General features: G+C 34.1%; 1 protein-coding gene across 4 annotated transcripts in view; it reads right to left on the bottom strand.

The window, feature by feature from the left end:
• SH3PXD2A (SH3 and PX domains 2A) overlaps positions 1–21,708 on the bottom strand; it is a 251,693-nt gene that overhangs the window by 16,337 nt on the left and 213,648 nt on the right. For all 4 annotated transcript variants that reach the window (XM_070945171.1, XM_070945169.1, XM_070945167.1 and 1 more), the window contains 3 exons: positions 12,747–12,860; positions 10,033–10,116; positions 1,408–1,525 (listed from right to left, as the gene is read on the bottom strand). In XM_070945171.1, the coding sequence (XP_070801272.1) occupies positions 1,408–1,525; positions 10,033–10,116; positions 12,747–12,860 (316 nt within the window). The remainder of the gene's footprint in view (positions 1–1,407; positions 1,526–10,032; positions 10,117–12,746; positions 12,861–21,708) is intronic.

Raw genomic sequence — 21,708 nt, forward strand, 5'->3', positions numbered from 1 at the left:
TAATGGTTAGGTTTAAGATAAAATAAAATTTGCTAGTACAAAATCAATCTTTAAAAACAAAAAGGGAATTCAAAAGTAAAATCAGGGAGAGTTGATGACATTGTTTTTCCTCCTGCAAATGCTGTGCACTCTGCTCCTGCACCCTTGGCTTTGGATTAAAGTCCAGAGAATGATTTAAAGACAGAAGAATGCAGAGCTGACAAAAGGCCAACCATTCTCTGCTCACAGTGTTAAGAGTCTACTCCCACTCTATCAGCTTTCCTTTATTGTTGATGGAAAAGTTAGTAGTGAAGATGTTACAGTCACTATGTTTATAGATCATATAGATCTCAGTATGAGTCCATTATTCAAACCAGAGGTGTTGTAAGATGGTCAAACTTCAAAAGCAAATGACAAACTATGAAATGTATCTATTTTATATGCAAAGTAAAATGAACAGAAAATAATTCGCACAATCCAGGGGTGAAATGGGCCACCCAGAAGAAGGTTCTGTAATAAAGGCAACCCTTTATTAAAGGTTTACTTAAAGCCATTGAGGAGCCAGGTTTCCAGGCTTCTTGATCAAGTACATTCTTTTCTCCATTTGAATTATAGTGATTTTACTTAATAGTTGAACTGCAAGGCTGCAGTCTTTATCACTCTTTGGGAAAAGACCCAGCTAAATTCTGTAGAATATTTCAAAGAACATAAGGAGGCAAAAGTATTAGGATCAGTTTGTAAACCTGATTGGTAAACAGTTAACATTGAATAATTTTATATTTTTGTGTGCTTTTGATCTTTATTTCATCAACCAGAAATAGGAGTTGTGCTGAGCACAGCAAATGCGTACGTGGCATTTAATGTATCTAGAACTATGTCATTAAAAATAAGCCCTGGGTTTCTGCATGGAACTAATCATTTAAAGCTACCAAAAGGAAAGTGTTTGAATTACAGCCAAGATTACCTCTTCTCTGCAAAAATTCAACACATATGCTAGCAGAACATGCTGCTCTTTTAAAAAAACCTCTTTTATATACATGAATACACACAAACACAGAGTGCTAAAAGCTTCCCATAGTTTAAAATATCATATTACAAACCTATGGAACACTGCTTTAATTGGAAAAACTAGGAAAATCCATAGAAAAAATTCTTGGAAAATCCACTTAACCACCCATCCTTCTTAAATGCAAGAACAGCTATACTTGGTTTTAATTTTTCTCTCCAATTTGTAAGACAGAAGTCTTCTAGCTGAAGAAATCTACAAACTGTAAATCTTATTTTACATACGTTATCAAAATAGTTTAACTGGCTTTCATAACATTATTAGCGTTTCTTTATTTGAAACATTTTTGGGTCCTATCTTTGATAGAAATATATAGGATTTTGTTGGAAGCAAAAGGCTTGAACATGCCAAAATAACATTACCTTATGTACCACCATCCTTCCAGGTTCTTTTGAATGACGTCCACAGTGACTCCCTTGTCGAAACTAATTTCATCCTTCCCTTGGCTGGTATATGACTGAATTGTGACATATTTCTCTTCTAGCAAAGAGAGAGAAGACAACATCAGTTAAGATCAAACAGCTGTTTTCTCTTCTCTCATTGTGATTTCAAATTATTTTGCAGGCAATTAAAATCCTTGAGCATTGCAGAGGTGGAGTCTTGCTTGTGAGATCATACACCTATTAATTATCATACTGTAAGCATGCCTGTGTCAGCACCATCACCACCGCCCAGCTCCTTTCATGCCAACAAATGAGACAGGGTGTCTAGAGAAGGGGCTCCCCTGCATTATACATATGGTATTGACAAAAATCAAACAAGCTGCCAAAGAAGCAAAGCAGTACTGGAGGAACCTTCTCCAGCTGGCTCCATTTAATACACACATGATTATAGTAACCCTGCATTACTGGAATCCGTACAGTGAAGCTGGAGCATTACCAAAAGTCCTTCAACCCAGAGGAACAGACTGAACTATCCTTTTCACACTCCTACAAACAATATCATGTTTCAGTACAAAGCAGCCAGGATTTGTTTTTGTTGATTAGATCATATTCTGCTTACAGGTCGTCTCTACTCATAAAAGAAGAGCAAGTGTATCTTTTTAGCCTTTTTAAAAAATAAAAAATGCCAATTCATTGTTAACCTCCTGGATTACTTACTGCAGACTATAAACACTTGCACCATCAGGAAAACTCATCCCACACTTTAGTTAACCAGGTTCAGAGGAACACTCATCCTTTTAAGCCAGCGCTGGTTATATAGAGAGAAGGATTTTACATTGATAAGAAGTTGTGGGCCTGAATTTTGACCTTCCATACTGAAGGCATGTAGGCTACCTCTGAAGTATAGTTCTGTTAATCTAGATATTAACATTGACTGGTATTTCTTACAGACCATGATCTTTAATAAACTAAGGCATGATTCTGAGAATCCAGAAACACTCCTCTTGATATTGTTTCTGGATTATCAGAAACAATATCACTTCTGTCCTCACTGTCCTCACTTTAATATTTAAAGTGCAGGATCCTTATTTATTATTTGTGTACTCTGTTTTCTACCCAGGGTACTTGAAAATAGCTACATTATATATTTTCCCAATTCTATAGTTCTTATAAGAATTGAGAGAGAGAGAATAAGCCAAGGCTATAGATAATCTGACTGTCTTTACAAATAAGATTTGAAGCAGAATTCTTTCACCTTAATCTGAGTTTGGTTTATGCACACAGTTGGTCTGGCAGAAGTGGTTGTCCCTCCCTATTCCATGAACAGCTTTCAAGAGATGCTGCACAAGTGGTGGAAAGGACTCTACTTAATATGATTATTTTTATCCTAAGATCTCAAAGAGACACATTTGGAGGTCTCCTTTCTTGACAACAATTCTATAAGGAAAGTTGGCTGATCAGCCCAAAGTCACCTAGCAAGCTTTATAGCTAAGTAAGGACTTGAACATAGGCATCCTTAGAAATCACTACATCACACATTTAAGACTATGTCAAGATGGAGACAAATTGACACAAATCTCTTATCAGAAGAAGCCTAAATTGTGGAAATTGTATACTGGTACACTGTTGCCTATTTCTAGAACATGTGCGTTAAAAGAAGAAAGCAAAATATCCCCACATTAACTTAAGTAATACATCTGGATATGGTTGAACACTGGATAAGGAAGACTGTAATTGCAATAGACGAAAGCAGGTTTCTTATGTAAAATGTTTTTAAAGAAATGAGGGATATTGTTCCAGAGGAAAATAAAGAATTTTAATAGTAGATAGTGGATTATTTGGAGCTGCAGAAATTTGCACACAACAAATTAAATAGAACAACCCCAAGGGAAATGGGTTTGCTATTAGAGCCAATAAAGGCGGATAAAAGCAACCTCATAAAAAAAGATCATAAATGGAAGGGATGGGGGAGACTATGAGTATCTGGAGTAGATTAGTCTCAGCTGTTTTAAGATTGAAGGATGGTGTGTAGGACATAATTAGATGAGATTCCAGGCCAATTCAGATAACATTGTGGGTTATTGTAGATGCTTAATCCACCATTACTGCTATAAGAATTTCTCAATTTTAGTCATGAAATTGAAACTGGTTTAACTTCTTTTGTAACTTGCACATCAACAAATATGGATTATAGTCCTAGCATTGGTTGAATCTAGGTGCTTGGCATAATTTGAAGAGTCTCAATACTCTTATTGACCAGCTGTGAGGTTTTACATATTGCTAATAAGAGGACAGGAGATAACAGCAATGCGGACAGGATTACTCTTGCTTCCTGTTTACAGTTAGTTTTAACATGCTGTTTTCAGCATACCTTGTGAATCAGCTATTTTCTGTCGCTAGTTAAAAAGAAGGAAAACTTGAAAGCCTATGTGAACAGAATCAGTCTCAATTTGGCATGATGATTGACCATACTAACTGGAGATGATAAATAGTTGTATTCTAATATAATCTAGAAGATCCTACTATAAGGGAAACCTGATAGATATTTCAAAAGCAGCCATGTTATAAAACTACTGTGGACCTGTACTAGATCATTCCTCATGACACTAGTGGCCATAATGGTGTGATACCAATCTGATTCCCAGAGGCAAATGAGTTTATGCAACAAATATAATGAACATACAGTGTAATTTACTTAATACAAAAACTTCACAATACCACTCTCTCATCCCCTTCAAATGAACTAATGGCATCAGGACATTAATATTTCATACAGAGTAAACTGTTTTTCATTATACATCTTTTGGTGGAAAAAGGAAGAGAAAATTAATTCCAAACTACTCTTTATGCACAGTCGATTTTGAAAATGTGATATAAAACATAAGCAATTTTAGTGAATAATGAGGTGTCAGCTTATCTTTCAAGTGTTCATTTAAATAAAAATATAGTTTCCAATAACGGATTCAGCAGCATTTTCGAGGAGCTACTGAAGCTGTTTTAAAGTTCACAGTAAACCAGTTAAACATTACAATGTTTTATGTGACTCATGTATAATAACATTTTGCCTGCTTTCTAAGCCTCAGTACTTAAGCATAAGGAATTGTCTGATTGTGTAGAGGATATAGAAGTATGTACATCATCTGACTACCCTGTGTTGACAGGAAAGATTTGAAGAAAGGCTGTTATGATATTCAGCTTGTATATTAGATTCATTTTTATCATTCAAAAACTGGTCTTTTGTATCTCAGAATTTTAGAAATTTTCTTTGTGCTCTGTAGGGCTCAAAATGAATTTGAAAAGAAGAATCTGGAGATGGTATTGGCAATGTAACAATACATTGTGGTGGTGATTATTAGCAGTACTTCTTGCTACAAGTATTACCAGTTAACATTTCCTTTTGCAGTTTTATCTTTTTTTAAAAAAACTCAGTTTTACGATAAATACACACATAGCTGAAATAAGCCATCTTGCTACAAAAAGCTGACTCACAGCAAACCTTGTTTTAGAAGAAGATTCAGATAGTTCAAATAAGGTTTGGGCTTAAAGTCAAATATGCAACTGCTAAACAGCTGAAGTTTGCCCATCACCAAGTCTGGTTTCCAAAGATTCATTTACTCTGGAAAAAAGCCATCCAAAATTGAACGTGAATTCTGATACATTTTCGTTGTTTATTTAAGAAAAGGAAAAGCAAGGCATAAAAACTAAAGGATAAAAGGATAAAATGCTTATAACTGGGTGTTGTAAAGGATTTAATTTCTATAGATATTAGAGCTTCATTTATGGTATGGTTATCTTTTTTATTTTTAAGCGTTCTAATCCGGAACAGGAAGCTATCATTAAAGTTTCTGTTTGCAAAGTGATTTTGCAGCAAAATACTGTAACATTTTCCAAATTACATCTATTTGATTTCTTGCTGTGATGGAAAAGAAGAGCCCACAAACACAAAATAAATGAGATTTAGGCAGTGAATTTTGACTATTGGTCTCCTTGTAAAATCTCAAAGCAAGTTGGGATAATCCTGTCTCAAGGTTAATCATGAACAATTCTAAAATCAAATTATGCAAGTTGGCATTTATGGGAAAAGCAAAAAAACCATTATAACGAGGACCCAGATTGTTGGGGGCAATATGCTGACTCTGTAAACCGCTTAGAGAAGGCTGTATAAAGCACTGTGAAGCAGTATATAAGTCTAAGTGCTATTGCTATCATTTAGAAGAATGATTGAACTGACCAAAGAAGTTTAAGCAATTCTGAATATGACAATGATTAATTTAGTACATTTACTTTTTTTCCCAAATAAAACTAAAGCGAACAATATGGTCTTCATTGTTCTTACAGCAGATTTCAAATCCTCAAAGGTATTCCTGGCTAACTCGGCTGTCAGAATATTGAATCGATATGGCATAGGGTTCCCATTGTGTGACACACTGAAGCAAGTTAAACAACGGATTAAAGATATACATGGGCAAATGGACATGGCAACTCCCCCTTAAGCTTCTGACAGCAGTTAAAACAACTTTTACCCTGGAAAAATATTTTCATCTAGAAATGCCATCAGTGGAGAGAGAGCTATTTGTCAAGTTTAGATTTGAACTTTTAGATACCAACATTAAATTCAGCCGTTACTGGAAAATCCCGTATGACGAAAGAACATGTATATGTCGGGCAAATGTCGTGGAAGATCGGCGCGTATAATATTTGAATGTAGGTTGTATGAGGAAGTAAGAAAACAATATCTGTTCCCAATTATAAATAAATTTCCCCACTGGAATGGAAGGCATAAATTATTATTTCTATTGAAGGCAGACTCTCCTCCCCTGGTACGGGCTATCACTCGCTATCTTAAAAGGATGACAGCAATACGAGCCAGTTATATCGAAAAGAATTTCATTGATTGTAAGAAAGATGAGCTGAGTTAGAGAGGAGCTATCTTATTTGGGATATCTAGTTTTGGAAATCTAGTTATTGAGCTTCAATATTGTTAAATTTTAAATGTCATATGTCATATATTTTTAGACTGTTATTTCTGTAATTGTTTGTTTTATCTTTTTCTTTTTTTTGAAAAGGCCTTCGGGCTATTCAATAAAAGAATGAAATCATTGTTCTTAGATATGTGATCTATTTTTGAGAGATTTTGTGTGTGGTGTGTGTGTGTAAAATGCTTTTATGAATAATTAATCATATCTTATTTTAAAACAAGTGTATATTTAAAGGAGTGGCTGCTTTCAGCTTCTCCCATGTAGTACTTCTTTCACTTATTTTCAGACATAACTCCTTCCTTTTTGTCTCTAACTTGCCTACTAATGTTCCAGACAGCATTAACTGTATACAAGCAGGGAGCTCGCTAGGATCTCATTTACTTCTCTGAAAATTCAAACTCTTCTGGATGCTTTGAAATATAAGATTTGCTAAAAACATGGAGATCCACATAAATTGCTGAAAATCTAAGAAATGTTACTTTCTTTTTCAAACAAACATTGGACGAGGTTTCTCACTTTTCTCACTCACTTTTTAAGGTAAGCAAATATATATACACAGTATTTAGCCTCTTTTAGATTTTCTAAATTTTTGCATACCGGTATCTTTGTCACTGAATGTTATTTGTTGCATGTGAGTCTTTCTGATATATAAAGGGAGCTTGAGAAAACAAAAATTTGGTGTTTATTTAATAAACAATGTCATGTAATGTGTCAAAAAACACTCCATTAGTTTAATTGGTTAAAATTAAATCAATCAAAGAATAAATAGGTGTCCTAATACAAATAGTCAAACAGTCAGGACTGATTTGGTCATTCCTGCCCATACAAATCTCACTTTGGCTCCCCTCATCACAGTCAAGTTTTTACCAGGCTTCTTATACGAGCCTGTCATACCCTGCTCACAATAACATTTTAAACATTTTGTCGTGTTTGTACTTTTAAACAAATAAAAATATATTTTTTAAAAATAAACTTCTGTACTTAGTCATGGATGCTAATCAGTGTAGAAAAGGTTAGAAAATAATTTCTAACACTTTGGGGGGCTTCACCCATCCACAAATCTTGAAATGGAGAAGGGGTATGACAATAGCAAGTGTCCCACAAAATGGCCACCATATCAAAATTGCTCAAAGAGAACAGCATGACATCTCAAAGAAGACGTTATATTCTTAACTTGCCTTGGTCTCCCATCAGAAAAATACTGGCTCAGAATGGGAAAGTGGTGAAGTGGAAGCAGCAGTTCATTAAGAAAAACTGATGCTCTCCTCAAATTTGCCCACAAGTAAATTTCTTCATATACCACAAACAAACTAACCAAGAAATAAATATACTCTACTTTACAGATTATAAATTTACAAATCTAGCCATTTCATCTACACTAATACTTTCTGTTAAAAAAAAAATGCTGGGATATACAAACCAATGCAAGTGGCTGCCATACAAAAGCCTATCTACCAAACTCCATCTTAACTATTTTCTAGGTAAACAGAAGAGCTGAAGCAAGGACAAGTATCCACTTGTTTAATTTGTGATGCTGTATCAGTAATGGAACATCACTATAGAATCTGAGAGTGTGTGGAAGAAAAGGCATGCAGTTTAGAGGATCATCTAATTAAGTTCCTACACAAAATGCAATAGTTCAAATTCTATGTTTTTCAAACCACAAAATAATTCTCCTTAAACACACTTTCCTCTCAGTCAGCAGTCTTTTCACTCTACTCATTCTTCTTTCTTTAAATCAGCTCATTTAGGCCAAATTTCTGTATCTAAGAATTATTTTTAAAATGATGACCTAATACTAATGTTTTAGAACATTTATGGCCATAATAGATATTCCTCTAATGGGATCCTTGTGAGGATGTGTCTTTTTAACAAATACAAATGTCATTCAGTCAATAACTTCAGGCTTAAAATAAATGTAGCAACTATCGTGTCTCTTTCTTAAATGATTGTGCCACAACCAGGAATAACAAATTTCATAACTTTAAAAGACTTTAGGTTTTTTTAAAAAAATAAATCATACTCTTTTCTCAAAAGTATAAAGCAAAAGCATTATATGCAAGACGTTTATTACTGTATTGCTCGAACCATGGCTGATAAATTATAAAAATATAAATTTCATACAATATATATATAATGCTAAACATAGAAACCTGATTTGATTTGCACTGATTCAGTTATTTAGAAATATCCTGGAATCTAAGATTATTTTATGCAAAAGAGTTTAATCACATAGCATGCAAAAGCTGATTCCAAGGTTTATGTTACAGACACTATAGGTTATTTAAGAGACAATCTAAATATCTTTTAAAAATGTTTTCAACATTCTCTTATTCACTCTTTCTCAGGCACTTAAATCTGCCTATTGTCTTGTATGCAAATATGATTTAAACTAAATACCAACACTTCAGAAACTCACATTCAGTGATATTTTTAATTTATTAAATGAATTTTATATATTTATTAAGCCAATATGAATATCTGACAGTGGAACTATTAGTGGAAATATTCAATAACATTTGGGAACTCATGAGAAGAAAAATCACTTTTTTTTCTACTAGAAAAAGAAGAATTAATAGAAAAGAAACCAAGTTCTTGATGAACCCAGGGCACTGTTGATATATAATGCTAAATTGTCTCATACTTTGTTTCTACAGTGTGACACACAATTTGCTCTTATACTGTGATTTTTTTCTATTTTGGAATAAGTTCACCTGTTACAATAAGTCATTCTATGGATTATATATAAACTAAGTTTTCTAAATTACTTTACAATGTTAATTTTTAAAAAAAGTTAATATAAACTATTAACTGAGGATTTGGAAACATTTTTTTTTTAATCCAAATGCCAAATGTGATAGTTAACTCATTTTTAAAAACAATTTCAAAATTAATTCTAGATTTGTACAAATTTCAGTTGCCAAATGGGGAAGAGAAACTAACTTCTCCAATCAAATTTGTTTCAGTAATTTCTCAAAGGCAGGTCTTTCCCTTATGAATAACAGCAATGCTTCTAGTGAACAAAACTGAATTGGAGGAAGTAACTCTTGATCTCTTAGAATCTCTCTAGGGAAGCAAGGAAGGTCAAGGAGGCTACAGATCACAGGAAAGATGATTAGTCAATAAAAAGCCTGACCATTCAAACACATCTACATCTTGCCCCTCTCATAACTGTAAGATTGCCACATACCTCTTGAGAACTTTTCCAAAATGTACATTTAGAAGAACTCTTAATGAAATTTTTAACCAAATTTTTTTAAAATAGAAAAAGATAAGTATATCTATTTGCATGACGCTAGAATAAACATACCTTTGAATAAATACAGAAAAAGATTCTCAACAATCCCAGGTTTCATTACAGATTAGATTACCAGAACAATTGTTTGTAAAAACACAAGTGTCTCTAGTGACTTTAATTGACTCCTATCTTGAAATGTTATCAGCAGATAACATTATAATACCCTCTATCGTCACTGCAAACAGATTTATTTCTGCTGCAGGGAAACAAGGCCCTATCAAAGCTTATGCAGCTGCCAGCCATTCTTAGCAGCGTCAGGTAGCAAGAGAAGCAGCAGCAACCAGCATGTGCATCTTTCAAGGGACCGCATCCCAGAAAAATGTTCACCTCGACTCTGCTGCCTGTTGACCATCCCTCCCAGTGTCCATCGCCGGTCCAAGCGCCTCAGATGAGCCTTGCGTCTCTTAGAAACTATTTTGGAAAAATGGATGAAAGCATAAAAAAAGGAAAGAAATATAAAATGTGATGGATGGAGAACACAAACTGAACAAAAAACAATGATCTTTGCATAGCTTCATCTTGCATTAACAAGAATGTGATGTGATAAATAATATAATGAGATTACTTTCCAACATGTCATTAAGCAAGGATCTCACATGACCATAGTGTTTGACTTTCTGCTGGCTTCCACATTGACTTTGTTTGCGGGAAGCCCGGCAGAGAAAGTCACAAACTGCAATCCCGTGACCCTGGATGTTGCAACAACCGTAAGTATGAGATCTTGTTGTAACTACCACTGTTATTAGCAATGTTACAAGTTTGAAAAATTGCTGAATGAATGGTCATTAAATGAGGACCTTCTGTAATCCTAAGAGGCTGCATGTTTTTTGGTCTCTTGGAAGCAAAACCAGCCTTTAAAACAATGAATATCCAAACCGGTTTTTTATTTAGGTTTCAGATATTTTGAAGAAGATTTTTTTTTTAAACCTAGTAAATTGGAAGTAAGGTCCTGGAAACAGGTGACATCATGGGAGTGTGAGCAGGGTGAGGAAGGAACACCCCTGATCTATTCCCAAAACAGATAATTAAAATATTTTAGGTAATTATGAGAGAATAGTGTAAATAATCTGAGGAAGACATGAACTGAGTCAAAACTTGTAAGAGTTAGCACACACAATTTCTATCTTGAGACCAACTTTCTGATTCTTTAACAATGACATTTAGAGAGATCCAAGGCATTTATATGTGCTGACAGATATGACAATCTCATCTGTTCAATATGCAGACTCACTTGTGTATAGAAAGAAAGAATTCTTTGTGACAGTTTAATTGTTAAAATAGCTGAACACAGAGGACATTTCATTGTTGCTTTTTTTGCCAGGAAGAAACATGTTTACTGAATATTCTCAAATTCAATGTACAAAGAGAAAGAAATAAATCTACCAGTTTTAGTCTTGAGTAAAAAAATAAAATAAAGAATTCCTGTGAAGAAAAAATATTTAAGCTTGCATTAACAGCCCCAGTTATATTTGATTATGTTTATTATTTTATTTTTATATTATGTTTTATTTGTATCCTGCCTTTTTATTTTTAGAAATAATTCAAGATAGTGAACATATCCAGCATATCTTCCCCCTCCTATTTTCCATACATCAGCAGTCCTGTGAGCTGAGCCAAGTTGAGAGAGAGAGAGTGATAGGCCCAAAGTCATCTAGATGGCAAGGTAGGAAGGACTTGAACTTGTGATCTCCCACTTTCTAGCCTGGTGCCTTAACCACCAGACCAAACTGACTCTTTGTATATTACCCATCTACAACTGATTCCTGAAATTCCTAGTCTACCAATCCAATATCATTTTGCCATACCATTGTCTACCACCCAGCATCCTCTAATATGTGAGCTGAATCTTTCTACTTGTATAGATTTTTTCCTTAACTGGCCAAAGAACACTGTGCTCTGCTTTCCAAGAGCCTTGGTAGTACAGTGGTTTAAAGCACCCTGTTATTAACACAGCTGCCTGCAATTACTGCAGGTTCGAATCTTACCAGGCTCAAGGTTGACTCAGCCTTCCATCCTTTCTAAGGTAGGTTAAATGAGGACCCAGTTTGTGGGGGCAATAAGCTGACTTTGTATAAATATACAAAAGTATGAAGGCTATTGCTTAATGCATTGTAAGCCGCCCTGAGTCTCTGGAGAAGGGCGGCATATAAATCAAATAAAAAAAAAATGCTGATAAATTACAAAAAAACTTGCTTTCTGTTTTCCACAACATTTGTACTTCCATTTAAACATAGCTGGATTGAAATTGGAGTATGGAGTATCAGCTACCTGTACTCCATTATTTTGCTATGGTAATATATTTTGGTTTTTTAAAACTCTCAGCATAGTTCAATGGAATATAATCAGACTGTCACTGCACTGGGATCCTCAATAAAACTTAATGCCAAGTGTCCTCTGTGCACAGTTACTCAGGTTTTAAATGATGAACAACTTATATAGGAATGTAATAATGAGAAAAATATATGCTAAAATGGAGCAAATACATGGGAATAGGTTGATTCAGTTAGCACCATCCAAAGGAGGTTAGCTAAAAGCACTTTTTGGAAAAGGTGTATTTGCCAGATTTTATAGCATATAAAATCAGACAAAAATGCTTATGAAATAGAACAAAAGTACAATAATCTTTACAATGCATATGATTAAGTATGTGTTTCATTTTAAAAATACTTTAAAATTGAGAGTTTTATAGACATTACACATAGACTCTCCCAACTATAAGAAATTAAAGAGAAAATTAGAGTAAGAAGTTATTGGATCCTAAATCTCTTGCCAATTAATAGAATACATTACTAATATATATCACTGTTATAATTATTGCTAGAAGTTTTGCATTGCTATTATCATACAGAATTAACATTTATGTTGAATACCTTTATTACAGTTTCTAAATTTTTCTGTATAACTCAAAAAATGAATATTTCTTATATTCCTTATGGACTCCATTCTTATAATCAAGAAGCTCAGTAATAATTTTTTACACTTCCTTGCTGCACTATATTTGAATGCAGAAAAGTACCTGAAAGTGCATCAGGTTTTCTTACCTTCTCCTTTTTTGGACATGTTAATTTCAGAATCATCTCTAATTCCACTTTGGGATTCCAAATAAGTTGCAGGGACCCAGCCTTGCTCTTCTGAAGTACTTACAAACCACCAACCTGTAAGTATACAGCAAATTTGTTGTTATAGACAAGCAAGTCCTTAGAACCGTCATCATGGGGTAAAATTGATAATAGAAGAAAATATAGAAGCCAGAAGCTGTTATAGAATCTGCTGGAAACTATTTTTGTGTATTTTACTTTTAAGGTTCTACAAAGAGATTTAAAAATAACCTGTGGGTTTTGTTTGTTCCTCTCCAGAAGTATCACTGGAAGCCTTCCTGAGATTCCTTGCTGGCATATGAAGGGTTCAAGAACTTGTGTTTGAGACAAACTGTTAATGTGGAATTCAAATATTTAATAGACATATGAAGAGGAGAAGGGAATCTGGAAAGTGACAGCTTGCCTTTACTTATGTGACAAATTTATCATTGAATATTTTCTACAGCTCACATGCTGCAGTTGAAAAGGAGTGAATAAGTTGCCAAGAATGAATATAGCAGAATCCATATCCAATTTTCCCATATTAAGTTGCTATGTGAGTGTTGAGAAATCAGTTTAGCCCAAATTAATTGTATCTGTGAATGTTTAAATACTGTTGAAGTTCTTAAAAGTATTTAGGGTCAAGTACATAAATAAAATGGAGATGTGGGTACTCTATACTATTCACTAAATGTTATTTTGATATTCTGTATTTCATGGAATTCAAAACCACCAGACTGTGAATCCTAGTCCCATTTTAGGCACAAAATCAGCTGGGTGACTTTGGGCTTGTCACAATCTCTCAGCCTTAGGAAAAAGGCAATGGCACTTCTGAAAATCTTGCAAAGAAAATTGCAGGGACTTTGTCCAGTCAGTTGCTAAGAGTCAAGACTGATTCAAGGCATACATGCACACACACACAGAGAGACCAAATTTTATGGAATTAGATATTATTCCATTCCTAAAAACAGATGCTTATTCTCCAAAATGAACTAATATTTATCCAGGAAATATCCAGGATTTCCACTTTAGCTGACTAAATCTATTCAAATGCAATTTATAATCCTTCTTACACTCCAGTATTAAAAGCAGTCTTTAACTTTTGGCAGGTTCTTTCTGCTTCATTCACCATTAAATATATAAAAAAAGTGTTATTATTGAGAAGTAAAATATATCATTTGATTACTCTGTTTTATATGTACACTGATCAGTAATTTGTGAATTGGACAATATCTGCTGTTACAGTTATTCAATTGAGAGATGAGGAATAATATGGACCTTCTCTTTTAAAATTCCCCCTTTCACAAACACATTTCCCAACGCTAGCCCTTTATTATTATAAATTAAGACATAGAAATGAATATGAATATGAATAATTATTGCTTATATCTGATTTATCTTCCACCTTTTCGTCTAGGGATAGAAACAATTTGCCCATAAATGAAGAGGAGCAGTTGGGACATAGTTGGAAAACAAGGCCTGGATAATTGTGAGGAATACCTCATGTATCTTATTTCATTGTATGTAGTGGTCTCTATAATAAATACATGGTGTGAGGAGAAAAAGTTGGTTGTGCAGATAAACAGCAACACTTATTCAAAAACATTTGCATATACTCAGAAGCAAACTATTATTAAACTTAATAATTTCGCCTACCTGACTGATTTTTGGCACTACTGTGCTTTAGCATTCCTTCACTATGAAATTCAGAGAATAGTTTACAGCTGGTATAAATAAAATACAGAGCATAAGAGTCCATGCCTTTAAATTTATATTAATTTGATTATCAGCATTTTTAATACCCTTTTTCTGCTTGCAGCACATTTGAGTCTGGATCGTTTTGGCTCTACTACACTGTATTCTATGCCCCACTGCTACCTTGAATGAGTCTACCTTCACTCCCACTTATGAGCTCCACTCCTCCCACCCCCGCCCCCCAGTTACGCAGATCCTATGATTTTCCATTTCATCTCTCAGGCTTTCCATTTATTTCCTCTCCCTAGAGATCAACAGAATAAACATTTTGTTAAGACAAAAAGAACTATTTGTATAAGGTGTCATGAATAAATGTCGAAGTAACACCAAGGCTCCTTGACACTGCAGGTAGGGAAGTCATAGTTGAAATCGCAGGAGTAATAAAAAACAGACCGTGGTCTCTTAAATCTAAGGGAGGCCTTGCACTCTGAGACTGACTACCTCCAACCATTTTGAAAAGAACTGGATATATAAGGTCTATCTTGGAGCTTAGTCAGAACGATTTTCGAAACTATTTCTAATGTCCCTGTTATAAAACTGTTATAAAAACACTGAAATAATGCAAGTAGATATCTGACTTTGTGTCTCCCTGCCCCTTCATTGTTTTTCTGTTGTTGCCATACAAAATCATAAGCATTGTTACTGATTTATGTTTGTATTATTCAAATGTACATCACTTTTTATCCTGGTACCATTATATTCTGTAGGCTACCCTTTCATTTACCCCTATCATCTGCAGGGTAATTTTTCAAGTTCTTAAGTCCTCAAATCTACAATTGTGAGAATGTATATGCCTCAATATTCATCCCTACGGGTTTCCAAATCACCTATAATATATGACATTATTATTAAATTCAATTTCACATTTCTCAATTGTTTCAAAAAGAATAAAAAATAAACAGTACAAATTATACCATAACCCCAAGAAGCAAAGTTTTCCAAAGCTTAATCTGTTTTTCTCAGTTGGAGAATTTAAATTTAATTAGATTGCTACACAGTAGGGGAGTGATTCTCCCAATATGATATTCACCCATGGCAGCTGTCTATACAAAATAATACTAAGAAGATAATTGACACAGCCACTTCATTTCAAAACAATTTCACATAGTTTGCTGCTCAAAATGAGGATTTTTTTTAGCAATAGCAAGGAAAAAGAGGCACAGTGAGTTGAACATACATTTGTAATTATAGCAGAGAAGTAAATAGACCAGAAGCTGATGTACATCTGATCCTAATTAGATGGAAATGGTCCTATGAATTGTTCTTCATAAGGAAATGTTGGATGAGTGAGAAGGTCTGTACTATAGTTAGCACTGAAAACCCATAAACTTTAAGTCTTTTATTTTATTCCACATTTTGGTTTTTATATAGTTCTCAAATGCACCAAGTTAGAAAATAGCTAACAGCCATTTTCAACTCAGATCAAAACCAATTTATATCTCTTAAATAGACATGTTTTTCCATTCCATACTAATTTTCAGGAAGGCAGAGCACTCTTGGGAGACAAAATATTTCTGACCTATAGGAAAAATCCTTTCCACTCTATTGTAAGACTACTTTGGAGGTCCAGAGGAAAGGAGAGGGAAAGAATCAGTAATCTTCATGATTTAGAACTCCATAACAAAATCAGTCTCTAAAGATATGCAATTACACTGGGATTACTTTCATATAAAGCAGAAAGCTCTATGCAATCTTGCTTTGCTCCAACAGCTTTTTCTGTTGTAATGATACTCTTTGAATTTCTGCTTCTTGACATGACAATTGGACTGTAGGTCTTGGACTCATTCAGCCACACAACTGCAGATCCAAACTTGCTAACAAAATGTCAGTATTACTAAATTTTTCCTCATCCAAATTAAAATGATGTCAAGAAATAATAATAAGAAGTGGATTAACAGAAAGCATAATTGGGATTTGAAATAAGGGTTAGGATCAATTATCTTAGAATTTCATCAAGTAGTTGGCCCATATAAATCAATGCAGAACGATCTAATTTACATTAGTACAATGAGAACATCTAGACACACTTTTTAAAAGCAGCACATAATTAAAAGTATTAATGCTAAAGTGGGGAACCTGATGGGTCTATTTTTCCAAACAGAGTATTATTAGTGTTTACAACTTCAGGAAGTATATTGAAGTTAGATTTCTTATTGAATAAACTCAAAAGAATTACTTTTATAAATAGTCAATTAAATATTCACATACTGCAAAATGCAAGAAGCCTTTTTTAAAAGTGCAGAACTAATGTCTGGGATATGTTGGGAAGCACTTGTGTGCGTGCAACCGATTAAAGACAAAATCAATTGAAGCTAAACTCAAAACCAAATGCTGAACAGAGGGACAAATAATCTTAAATTTATGGCAATAATTTTATAAACCATTCAACATAAGTAAACTCATGGGAATCAAATTAATCTTATGCATTCAACAGAACACAAAAATCCAGCCTAAATGGATACATACTGCAAACATCTGCCTTGCAGGTTGACTTCCAACTGCCCCAATAAATACGTAAGTAGGCATCACATTTGCTTTGTTCAGGTTAAACAAAAGGCACTGTTAATGAAGCTCTGAAATGCTATTCATCATTTTTAACACTTTGAAATGAACTGCTTGCAACTGAAAACTTTTAAGACCAGAGTTAGTTTTCTTGATAATGCTGAAGTCTAACTACAGCAGTACTAATGTATATACCACCTCAAAACTTTCTACAAGTTATACATGCATCTCTGTCCTGAAGTTTTTTCCTCTTTCATAGTGATGTGAGATCTGTGGCCTTGCAGCCCTTACTAAAAGCCATAGTTGTTCTCACCAATGGCATGCTGGCTAAGGCTGCTATGGATTGTAGTTCCACAAGACTTTGATACTTTTATTTTTCCTAACCCCGAACTACTGAAGAACAATTAGGGGCATACATAAAAGGAAGTGTTGTTTAAATTACAGCATGTTCTTATATACCACAAATTCTTACTACCTATGCCCTGATTGAAACCATACACCACAATTAGCTACATACCACACAGTAGTTATGCTTGGACCATTCTGCTTGCATACAACATTTCATCTCCTCAGCAAAAAATTTCTCATAAATAAACATCAGGTCAACTGCTTGGTCCTTCATCTTTCCCAAATTGTGTAGCTATTTAAGCAAAATTGTCTAGCAAGGATCTAATTTTTCAGAAACCAATATATTTTTTTATTTGTTCTTTTTCTCTCATTCTTTCTCCACCCTTTACATCTCCATGCAGGACCTGAGCAAAGCAAAACAAAACAAAACAAAACAAAACAAAACAAAACAAAACAAAACAAAACAAAACAAAACAAACAGCTGCAGGGGATTATATAAAATTTTTTCCTGCATATGTCAATTAATTATGGAACTCATTCCTGCTTTTCTGCTGCTGACAACTACTGAAGATATATGTCATCAATTCTCCAAAATTAGATTAAGTACATATCTCTGCCATCAGATCTATTTTCTTTTTTTAATTACAGAATTATACAATTTAAAATTATAATGCAGGTCTGCATTTCAAATCCACACACATTCAAAGTCAAATGGTAAAATCATTCTTGGTTTCACAAATTGCTTAGCTAGTCTAGTAGCCTTCTACAGCTATTCAGCCAGATTGTCACTAGATTATACAAGTTTGGTGGGGGAAACCATTGCCTCTTAAACCACAGTGATAGACAATCAGTTCTTAACAATGGAAAAATAAAGTCCATCTGCTGAGCCTTGTCCAAGAGAAAGTCCTTCCACTCCAAGTTCACCCTTCTTAAATAGCTGGCTTTTCTGATATTCTCTTTTCCTTACTGATGCAAGGGACACATTTTTTCATTTTAGATGCATTCAAGAAGTATACAAAATTTGAAAACACAGTAATTTCACATAATGGATCTGTTTACATTTCAGAATAATCCTTTTTGTCTGTCATTCAAAGAACGTTTAGTACTTGTCCAAAATTTAAGGATGACTAGAGAACATGTTATCTTTTGAAGATTTAAACTGTTCCTTGCATTTGGGGCAATAGGTCAATAATTATATCTAGCATGTCTAACAATTTGTCTCTTTGGGGATTTATGCCAACCATTCTGTTATGTGTGCTTTAGGCCAAACAGCTATTCCAAACGTTTCCATACTTCTATCAGCAATTGCTAAAACTTACTATTAATAGTAATTGCTCTATTCATTATTACTTCCTTGTAGTTTAGAAAGAGAATAAGAGCAATAAAACAGAACAATGTTTTGATAAATTGGTATATAGTATTATTTCTAAATATTACTAGATGTATCGTATATGTGTTTATTCGCATATTGGCCCTGATCTGCTTTTAATTTTTGTGTTTCAAAACAACACTGCACAAATAGTGTTTAGATATCTGAACTTTTTTCAAAGTACTTAAATCTAATCACGTTTTATTATAACACAGCATGGTGGATGATTCAAAAACTGCACCTTTGAAAGAATAACATTACACTGCACCTCAATGTTAAGTTCACATCAGAATTAACCCTTTTTCAGCTGTTAGCTCTCTTGCATGAGGAAAACATGCATACGATGAAAGCAAGATTATTAATGCAAGATACTCAATCATTTATTTCTACATATCAGCTAAGTAATTTTGGCAAATGATCAGAACAGCTGCAAAGTGTATCAAATTGCTGCTTTCTTTTTTTGAACAAAGTTTAATTCTCTGTAGCTACCAAATCAACACACTTAAGACAGCAAAACTATATACTGTACATATAGCTTAGAGAGAAAAAAGGACCAGTTGTTACTGTTATTGTAACTATTAAATCCCACCTTTTTTCTAAAAGTGAAGGAAGGCTGTGTACATCTTACATCTTACTATTTCTTTCCAAAACAATATTGGACACCATCAGCTAAGAAAATACACTCTTCCATGGCTAAGAGACAGATCTAGACCCTCTAGAGACTGGCTCTTCCCAGTCTTTTTCCAACATCTTAATCCCTGTACCATAATATCTCACTGTTCTATTAACAATATTGAAAAAAATAGGTAACATAATATAAAATGTAATTACTGAAAAAGGACCTAACATTACTTCTAAATGGAATAAAATATAGGAAAGGAACACTGGCAATCAAAACACTGGCAAACTAAACAATAATAAAATATGTGGCAGAATAACAGAATATAAACCGAAATCTAGATCAGGGGTGTCAAACTCACATCATCATAGTATCGTCATGTGACATACAGTATCACGACTTTTTCCCTCTTCGCTAAACTGGGCATGGGCGTGGCCAACGTGTGGTGCATCTGGTCTGCGGCCCACAAATTTTACAGCCCTAGTCTAGATACATACTGTATAAGGTAGCAAAGTAGCTTTTTCTGAACAATGTCACATGAGTATTATTCTAATGGGTTTTATTTAGGAGGGTGTCCAGAATTACAAAAAGGCTTGCAATGAATTAAGAGAAATTCTCCAATACAGATATTTAATCTCAAGACCAGTGTTGAATAAGCAGCCTTCCAAGTTTCAAGCTATTGTGGCACATACATACAACAACCAGCACTTTGAATCAGAAAATAAGAAGGCAGTGGAGACATAATTGAACTAGTATCACACATTACCAACTTGAAAATGTTTGGCCTCTATATTTTAAACCAATTAAAGCCTCATCTATAATGAATTGCTACATTCAAGGTTAGAAATAATTTCAACATTGATAACTGAAATCAAGTCTGAAGATAAGATTGTAGTTCACATATCAATGGAATCTGATATAACATCATTAGCAACACCATTACTTCAACAGAGAAACAGTGGTTGAACAAGTCTTTGCATTTGCTTCCTTCAAAAAAATATGGTCCCATTTAGAATAGCCAGACTATCTTACCTATAACACTAGTATGCTTTGCTTCATACTTGTTTTGCTTCATGTTTTGCTTCAATTTGTTAGGCTTCATCCATTTTTAGATCTTGGTAACATACCAGCCCTATTAGAAATTCCCATCATTAAAAGAGTAAGAGTACTGTGATTTCATAAGTTCAGTTTTGTAGATATAAATAGTACGAACTATTTCTGTATCTTTACTTTGGACGAATAGCTTAAAATAAAAGCTTACATTATATAAAAATTTTGGAATTAAATACTTTGAATCATATTTTTGTGGCAGGATACCCATTTTACTGGCAGAGAGTGCCAGGTTCAATCTCTGTTATCCCTGGATAAAAGATTCTGAGATAGCAAGTTATGGGAAAGTTCCCTTGCTTCAAACACTGGGAAACCGAAGCTGATATCAAAGAGATAATATCTTCAAGCCTGAAGGAAAGTAAGGTAGAAATTATATGAAGCAGCCTTATCATTAGTCAGATTATAGTCCATCTCATCCAGTCAAGTATTGCTCAGTAGCAGTTTCTTCAAAATACCCTGCCTAGGCTTTCTAGTTGTTAAATTTTTGAAATTTGTGCCAAACCACTCAGAAGAAAAAAAAGAGACATTTAAAAGAATTGGGAAACACAGTTGTCAAAATGACAATGTTGAGTGATTTTGTGAATTCTTCGACCAACCCAATTAATAATTCAAGCTATTTTATTTAAAAAGCATGTGTCCTTCAATTGCAAATTTTACTTTTTATGACATGATTCCTGGATACCATTAAAAGGAGGGACGTATTGGGGCAACGATGATTGACAGCTCTTCAAGCTGTTCCCTTGGAACTTTCTGTTCTCTTGAAGGAAAGAACACATATCTTAAACAGGACCTAAGTCTTGTGAATTAAAGTACCTCACTGTCATCCTTCGAGGCAGACCAGACCAGAAGCCAGAGTTATAAATGCTAATAGAACTTTCATTGTACAATATTATAGTAATAGAATCTTACAAGCCTGAATGCACCTCCCCCTCCCTTCATGAGAACTAGAGACAGTCATGTACTAGATTCTTTCTCAAATTATAGTATATTGCTGCCTAAAGCTCAGGTTTTGTTTACCTGACTATTGCCTGAGTGGTGGTTCTTCCTCCTGTTTCTCAAGGTTTTGCCTGCTGCCTATTACTCATTTGACATAAGAAAGGTATGCTGGTGATCAGCAAAATAAAATAAATATGTAAACAATCGAATGCCAATTGGCTTGGTCTTTGATATTGAATGAGGGAAGTGTGCGCTCTTTTTGGAAAGCATCTTGGGATAGCTGTAGT

Source organism: Pituophis catenifer, unplaced genomic scaffold (assembly GCF_029215685.1).
Source record: "Pituophis catenifer annectens isolate HBS135680 unplaced genomic scaffold, rPitCat1.0.hap2 SCAF_6, whole genome shotgun sequence".
NCBI classification, from domain to species: Eukaryota; Metazoa; Chordata; class Lepidosauria; order Squamata; family Colubridae; genus Pituophis; species Pituophis catenifer.